The 8949-nt window shown below is 37.7% G+C and overlaps 1 protein-coding gene across 1 annotated transcript; it reads right to left on the minus strand.

Annotated features, from left to right (window-relative positions):
- Nucleotides 1-5707: 5707 nt before the first annotated feature.
- LOC144026959 (regulator of G-protein signaling 2-like) lies at nucleotides 5708-8346 on the minus strand. Its single transcript, XM_077534151.1, has 5 exons — nucleotides 8208-8346; nucleotides 8042-8131; nucleotides 6984-7045; nucleotides 6677-6843; nucleotides 5708-6578 (listed from the first exon to the last, which is right to left on the minus strand). Exons 1-5 carry the CDS (start codon nucleotides 8300-8302, stop codon nucleotides 6399-6401), a joined length of 594 nt encoding a protein of 197 aa, XP_077390277.1. The 5' UTR covers nucleotides 8303-8346; the 3' UTR covers nucleotides 5708-6398.
- Nucleotides 8347-8949: the final 603 nt, after the last annotated feature.

Raw genomic sequence — 8949 nt, forward strand, 5'->3', positions numbered from 1 at the left:
TTCGGATGGAACAAAATGTTTTCACCTTCACAGGACTTATTACAGCTTCTGCCTACGCAAATGACAGATTTGAGTTGGACGGAATGCCAGCAGACACAAAAGGCAGGCACCTGAATGCCTTTTGTGACTTGAAAAATGATGGCGGAGATCTGTCGCCAAATTGTAGATGAGTATCTGGAAGAGATGAATGGAACAGAACAGGTGATGTCATTTGTCCTAGTCGAAATGACGATGCAGATATTTGACATGATAATTGTGGAAGAATGCTGTCAAAACTCATTTCTCACAAACATTCCCACGAGAATAACGTTTACACGTGCCTATTGTGATGTCATTGTTCAACGAGACTCAATGTTCTATTTTCGTAGACAGCGGGCTCATTGTCATGCTCGGACAAGTCGAATTTTACCGTGTATGGCAAGTTGGCAGACCGCAGACAAATGGCTGCCTTCCTGACAATTTGGTGACAGAATTAGACTGGACCTTAGACCTGGTCACAGCAGGTCTAAGTTGTGGCGCAGGTGGCGTAACGGGCTTTTGGTTGGACAAATGGATGCCTTCCTGATAAGTTGTGACAGAATTAGATTAGACCTTGGACCAGCTCAGAGCAGGTCTAAGTTGTGGCGTAATGTGATTTTTGTCAGACAAAGGACTGAAAATTTGGTGACAGAATTAGACTAGACCTTAGACCAGCTCGGAGCAGGTCTAAGTTGTGGCGAGGTGGCGTAACATGATTTTGGTCGGACAAATGGCTGCCTTCCTGAAAATTTGGTGACAGAATTAGACCGGCTTGGAGCAGGTCTACGTTGTGGCGCAGGTGGCATAATATGATTTTGGTGAATTTGATCCAGGCAGTCAGTCATATTCCGAGCTCAGCCGAGGCGAGTGATTGCATCGAACCCTAAAAAAAATCCTTGTAAAAATCAGTTTGTTGAACGCTACGCCATTGCACTTCCTCATAAACATACTTTGCATGCTCCAGCGAGTCCATTTTCCCTTACGCCATGACAAAGACCGCTCTCAAAGAAAGAAAACATGCACGTCGTGTGCACGTTCGGCGTTTGTCACATGGCTCCAAAGCACGACCGTGTGTGTGTTTGCCGAGCCTATTTTTGGCACCGCTTGTTTACATACCGCCACGCGCACGCGCTCGCCTCGGGACGCGCCAGACGTCGTCAAGATAAAAGTCGCGGCAAGGAATGAAAACATGCAGGTTTTCCTTCCAAAAAAAAAAAAAGCGACACCTTTCATGGAGCAGGCGACGGCAAACAAAGTACGCATTCATTGCGACGCGTTCAATTATTCTGCAAGGCACAAAAAAATAAAATAAATCACGGAAGGTATTTTATTCACGCTTTCCACGTTGCAAATTTGATGAGTCATGCTGTGTCGAGATAAATAAATCCGGATTGAGAGAACTGGCAATGATTGATGGTTACTTAACTCTTTGACTGCCAAACGTTATCAAAAAACAAAAACAAAAACAATGTTGCCAGCCGATTTGGAGCATTTTCACTCATCTTTCAAAGCAAACAGAATATTGTGCAGTATGACGACATAAATATGGTGGATACCATATGAAAGATTGGATTCCATTCTTTCATGAGAAAAAAAAAAGTACGTTTCTACCTTATTCCGTTCTTTAGTAATCACCATTTGAAATTAGGTCATTTGAGTGACATAAGCGAAAATACAAAAATATTAAGAGAAAAACAAGCTTTTTGTGAAAAGATAAAATTTTTTGGGCACAACAGTGACTTTGACACTAATATTTTTTTTTAGTGACAAGGCAACGCTGTACAAGACGTTGCGCTGCCCATTGAGAGAAAAACAAAACAAAACGTAATATAAACGTAAATTAACGTTTTTGGCGGCATTCGTTAGGATTTTAGAATACGTCATTAAACATTTTTGGCAGTCAAAGAGTTAAGTTTACACATCGCAGAAGGGACGTAAACGTTTAAGTTTTGTTACATGACTTGACGTGTTTGACCGAGTTAATATGATTACATTTTCAGGAAATGATATTCTAAAAAAAACTAATAAAAAAAATAAATAATGATCGGGCATTTTTACTGTTAGTCTATTTTAGTCCAGTTTAGTCATAGTTAGTCAACCTCATGCCGTTTTTATTTAGTCAACAATAAATCATTCGCTGGAAGCCATTTTAGTTTTTTTTTTTTTTTCCTTTAGTTCAAGTAACTTAATAATTAACAATAATTAAATGGATGTCTCATTCACTGGAAGCCATTTTATTTATTTTTAAAATTTTTTTTTTTTTTAGTTCAAGTAACTTAATAATTAACAATAATTAAATGGATGTCTCATTCACTGGAAGCCATTTTATTTATTTTTAAAATTTTTTTTTTTTTTAGTTCAAGTAACTTAATAATTAACAATAATTAAATGGATGTCTCATTCACTGGAAGCCATTTTATTTATTTTTAAAATTTTTTTTTTTTTTAGTTCAAGTAACTTAATAATTAACAATAATTAAATGGACATCTCATGGCCCTGGTTGATCTCTTATACTCTGCTGCCACCAGCTGGCCGTTTGTGTAATAACTACAATTTCTTCAACCGTTCTTTGCAGTTGAGAGGTTGCATCAAAGCCTTCTGTATGCGCTAGCATTAAAAAAAAAAAAAGTATAAATACGTCTTTGGGTCACTTAAAACACGTAAAATAGAACGTATTTATCCGTTTTTGGGAACAAGTGAGTTAATTTTATTCGTCTAGTTTTAGTCAACAAAAACTGTCAACATTTTAGTCCAGTTTTAGTCAGGACATTCATTGTAGCCTTATGTTTTTTTTTGTTTTTTTTTTGTTTTTTTTGTCAGCAGGTAATGTTGAACATTTCAGATGTAAAAACAAAATTTTCCTCTCATCTTTTTGATGATAAACAACTTGACACGCAATTGCAGTCCATCAACAAGTGGCTACTATGGCTCCATGCTATGATCTAGTAGCAAGTTAGCTAGCAATTAGCGGTCGAATTAACATTACCGTTGGAACGATTGATAGCCGTTGAATTCATGTTACGTTTCTAACGATAAATTCGGCTCTCACCGTGACTGTCCCATGTTTGCGCACGTTGTACTCGCGAGCTTGCAGATTTGAAAAGGGGGCGTGTCAATGGGTGTCACGTGATTAGCAGTGACAGTTATTGTTTATTTATGGGGGTTTTGGTCGAGTCTAATTTTAGCCCGGTGGGGAAAAAAAATGCGTGTCGACGGAAATATTTGTGTTTATTTTTTGTTGATGAAATTGAACAATACTAGTCACACGCCCACTTGACTCCGATTTCCTGTATTTCTGCTGGAAGGGAACACGCGTGCGGCGAGCTCCGACTTGTATTCGGTTTAATCGACTTGGTCGCGCACGTGACGGGGAACGCCCTCGTTTCACGCTTGCCAGAGAATGTACCTGGCATCAGGACTGGATTGGCACACACAAAACAAAAAAAATCACCACTGGCATTTTGTCTTAGACCAACCGGCCCCGCCCACTTTTCCAAAACTTGTAAAAAGTAATAAAAAGTCACACGAGCTGAGCGTAGGCATTATCCATCTCCTCGCTGATTTATATATTTTGACTGGATAGCCGATAGGCCGGGACTTGGCCGCCATCTTGCTCCTCCCAAGTTAACGTTTCCCGGCATACCATCCTATAAACATTTACAGTATCGAAACATTTGAGGCAGTACTTCGTAGAAACGTACAATTTATGCAGTAGTCAAGATGGCCGCCTTGCATGGGCAATCGGCTATCCAGCTATCTTTGCTAGCAAAACAGGCAATCGACACCGTTTTTTTTTTTTTTTTTTGCATACTGCCGTTTAACTCATTTGCTCCCAATAACGTGTAAATACGTTTTAATGTTCTAAGTGTCCCCAAGACGTATTTATACGTTTTTTTGTTGTTGTTTTTTTAATGCTAGAGCATTCAGAAGGCTCTGATTCAGCCTCTCAACTGCAAAGAACGGTTGCAGAAATGGTAGTTATTACACAAACGGCCAGTAGGTGGCAGCAGAGCAAAAGAGATCAACCAGAGCCATGTAGAAAAAAAAGCTCAATTAATTTTGACTAGATTTGTGAAAACTGATGAAACTTTGCTCTCTTCTAATGCTAATTGCTGCAAAACGGAAACAGATAGAAACATACTTTTTTTTTCCCTGATGAAAGAAGAGACTTTCATCTTTCTTTTGGTAGGTTCCATGCTTTTATAGCAATAGAACACAATTTTCTGTGGGCCTTGCAAATTCAGTCAAAATCCAGTAAAACAGCCGGGAGCGAACGGGATTGCGAAATGTGAAAATGGCGGCGAGTGAATGAGTTAATGGCCGATTTATTTGAGTCAGATCTAAAAAAAATAATAATAATAATAAAAATCCGACTGCAGATGTGCGACGGGCCCAGGGGACGGTCCGCCAACAGTTTTCGCACTGCGCTTCAAAATAAAAACATTTTATTTTTGTACGGCACGACGTGACGACGAAGCAGCTGGAGGGAAAACGTTACCAAAAAAAGAGGCGGAAATGATTTCGTGGAATGTCGTGACACATCTGTCCAATATGAATTATCCATCCATCCATTTCGCAGGGGGTGCTGGAGCCTATCCCAGCTGGCTTCAGGCAGTAGGCGGGGTACATCCTGAAAACTTGTGTGTTAATTTAAAGTTCTTAATGCCACAAAAAAAAAAAATTTAATGCGCGATTAGTGACCGCCAATGACTTGGAAAGCCTGTACTGGTGGAATTCCAGCAGACACGTCCACATTTTGTTGTAATAAATGTAATAATAATGCATATATTTGTGGAGACCAGGGCCAAGTTGTATTTTACCATTTTAAAAAAGTGCAGAATTTCACAAGTTACTTCGTGTTAAAGATTAGATAGCTCTTAATATGAAAAGAAAAATGCAATTATGCCATCTAGTGGCAGAAAAATGACCTCGACCCACATCGATATCACACAAGTAGAGTATATCATTTTAATTTTAACTCAATTTTATGAATAATTATGAAATTACTGTATCACAGACTAAAAGATGCAGCCATATTTCTATTTAACATTTTCCCCACTTTTTAAGAAGAGTATGAAAACATAGATTAAAAAAAAAACATTTTATTGTATTTTTTATCGTACATTTAAACCAGATATAAAATTTGTCAATATTGAAGTCATGCGATTAATTACGATTAAAAATTTTAATCGCCTGACAACCATAGTTTTTGTGTGTGCGTGTATTATGTCATCATCTGATCATATACGACTGGACGATATTGGAAAATCATTCAATAGGCGATATAGTTGCTGAATATAGCGATTATAAAAGAATTGCATTTTTTTTTTTTTTCATGAAGCAAAATAAGCCTAATCAATATAATATTAAATTAATTGTAATTACCTCTCGATAATGTTCAACTATTGGATGGCGGTGCACATTTTAGTTAGCGGGCGACTATTCAATTCAGAAAAAAGCATCAAATTTCCATATAAAACTTATTGCATTGTCTTTGCGATATGCATATTGTATGGGCCAATATTGCGATATCGACATTTTTTCGATATATTGTGCAGCCATCGTATAAATAAAAAAAATATATATAATCAGAAACACTGTACCATTGAACAATACAATTTATAATATGATTTTAATAATTTTTATTAATATTATTTTTTTTAATTTATAATACAATAATACAATACAATAAAGAATGAAATACATTCATTTATAATCACAGTATATATATATATTAGGGGTGGGACAATACTGGTAAACCACGATTCGATACGTGACAATATTTGACTCACGATATCGCTCATATCACGATATCTACGATTTTTGATATATTGTCCAAAAAAAAATAAAATAATTTAATATATCACGATATGTGACTGAAAAAGCCAAACAAATGCCCATAAAAAGGAAAATTATTTCATGCCAAAAAACTATAAACATTGCAAAGTGAGACAAATTAAAGTGCATAAACATTTATAACATTAAACTGGACACATGACATCGATATTTACTGTCTGTGTAATCGATAATTTATTGCAACGGAGAGCGCGACGATATATTGCGATATCGATTTATTTATTTTTCTCCCACCCCTAGTATATATGTAAGTAAAACACAGTCTACATTTCAAATTCGTCAAGCAAAAATAAACCAGTCATGAAAACAGCAAACATGAATCTGCTTCATCATGCAAACGTCATTAACATATCTGTGTAAAAAAAAAAAAAAAAAAAGCTTAAAACAGCTTCAATTCTTTTCCACTCTTGTTTTGAGTGTTTATGCTCAAAAAAAAAAAAAAAAAAAAATGTTTCAAGGTCCATTTGGTTGAGGCAGTTCCGGACGGATCAGATTTTTGTCCATTCACAAAGTTGTCAAACTCTTCAACGTCGTTTCCTGGCACTTCCCAACAGTTCTTTGTAGAGGTCCGAGTGGATGAACCTCGGGTACGAGTTGTTCTCCATCAGGCTGAAGACTTTCTGCTGCGCCGCCAGAAAGTTGGCCACGTTCGGCTCATTCAGACTCTGCGTGATTTTGTTCTTGGTGTAAAAGTCAAGGTTGACCTGCAGCAGAATTAAAAAAAAAAAAAAAAAATTGAAATTCTGGCATCATTTGATGGACGTTCGTCAGCCGTTCTTTTTTTTTTTTTTTTTTTTTTTACCTCTTTGGGCGCTTCATTTTTAATGAACTCCTCGTAAATGCTGTTGGCCTTGGACGTCACCTCCTGACGCGACGACAGCGTCCGGAGATCCTCGCAGGCGTTCCAAAATTCCATGTTCTCCTCGCAGAACTCGGTCTTCAGGAAGATGCAGAAGGCCATCTTGCCGTCTGCAAAAAAAATGTCGAAAGCTGTGAAGCGCCGCCCACTCGCCGTTTCATCGGCGGCAATAGAAAAAAAAAAAAAAGCGGAAAAGCGTCCGAACTTTGACACTCGGCTTAACGTCATTGCGCGCTCGAACGATGCTTACATTTATGACCGAGGAGATTGTCGAGCGACTGCGCCCACTGGGTCACGTCTTCCACCGTCGGTCTGAGGGAGAAAAAAAAAAACAACGGTCAAAATGAAATCACATTTTCTTGGTAATGGTATTAAATGTACAGAAGAAGATTAAGCCCAGTGAAGAGGGAAAAAAAAAAAAAAAAAGTTTGGCATGATTCTCACTTTAAAGTCACAATTCTTTAATGTAACAGTTCTGACTTTAACTCTTTGACTGCCAAACACGTTAAATAACGACGAGTAAAATCACAACGTATGCCGCCATAAACGTTAAATGACGTCAACTATGTTTTTTTTTGTTTTGTTTTTTTTAAATCAATGTGAAGTGCTAAGTGCAGCGCTGCCTGGTCAATGGGTTGTGGAATCAAAGACACCCACTAACTATGGCCAGCAGATGGCAGCCATTGTATTCTCACTTTATTCTCAGAATTCTAAAGTGAGAGTTGCGACAATTCTCACTTTTAAAGTCAGAATTGTGACTTTGTTTTTGGAATTCTCATTTCAAAGTCAGAATTGTGACTTTATTCTCATAATTCTGACTTTAAAAGTGAGAATTCTGACTTGACCTGAATTCTGAGAATCAAGTCAGAATTCTGACTTTTAAAGTCAGAATTCTTTAATCTCAGAGTTCTGAGTTTTAAAAGTCAGAATTCTTAACCTCAGACGTTTCGAATTTCAAAGTGAGAATTCTCACTTTATTCTCAGAATTCTAAAGTGAGAATTCGTTTTTTTTTCTTTTCTTTTTTTTAAAGTGAGAATTCTGACTTTATTCTCATAATTCTGACTTTAAAAGTGAGAATTCTCACTTGACCTGAATTCCGAGAATAGAGTCAAAATTAAGTCAGAATTCGTTAAAGTCAGAATTCTGAGATGAAAGTAAGAATTCTCACTTTAAATTGATAATTCTGAGAATAATGTGAGAATCCTGCCAAACTTATTTTTTTTTTTCCCTCCTCTCTCTTCACTGGCCCGAATCCTCTTTCCTAAAAATATGATGCATAATACAAATATATGAATAAATGAATGTACCTTTGCTTTTTGTTCTTTCCTAGATGTGGTCTCGAATGAGCCGAGTTGGTCTTCAAGAGGAGTCCTATTTTGTTTTTCCAGTTTCTCCCCCTGAGAAAAAAACAAGTAGTAAATATTTACTTTTATGTCAGGCAGTCAAGGTCATAAATTATATAATGTAACTTACGACACGCTCTTCTTGTCTTTGGTCGTCTCTGCGGGTTTGCCGCAGTCCGCCGTCGGCATGTTGCGGTGGGACGCGCTCGTCAAGTCCTCCTTCATTGTTTTTTTGTCTCGTCGCGCTTCTGCTCCGACTCGCTGCCGAGCGAGCGGCTTTTATAGTTTCCGCTCCAAGCATGAGCTGACGAGCGTGGAGGAGGGGGCGGGGCCCCGGCGCGGCAGCTCTCGCGCGCGATTGGCCGTCACGTTTTTTAACTCTTTTTACTGCCACACGTTATTAAAAAAAAAAAAAACAACCCCCAATGCCAAGCGGATTTCGAGCATTTTAACTAATTTTTCGAAGCAAACAGAATATTGTGTTCTTTTGCTACATGCTACAACATGGGTACCACATGAAAGATCGCATTCCATTCTTTCATTAGGAAAAAAAAAGTATGTTTCTACCTTTGTAATCATCATTTGAAAGTGGGTAATTTGAGTGACATTGATCGAAAATTGAAAAGAAAAGATACATTTTCTCCGCAAAAGTGACTTTGATCCTAATATTTTTTTGTTTAGTGACACTTCGTCAAATTAGGTTTAATAGGTTTTAGGCTTTGATGATTCACGTCAGCCTTGAAAACGTTCCATTTCATCAGATTGCGTCATGTGTCATTGCAATTCGCAGCTCTAGTTACCGCTGCCATCTGCTGGCCATAGTTAGTGGGTGTTGTTGATTTAACAACTCATTGACCCGGCAGCGCTGCACT

This window comes from Festucalex cinctus, chromosome 10, assembly GCF_051991245.1.
Source record: "Festucalex cinctus isolate MCC-2025b chromosome 10, RoL_Fcin_1.0, whole genome shotgun sequence".
Lineage (NCBI taxonomy): Eukaryota > Metazoa > Chordata > Actinopteri > Syngnathiformes > Syngnathidae > Festucalex > Festucalex cinctus.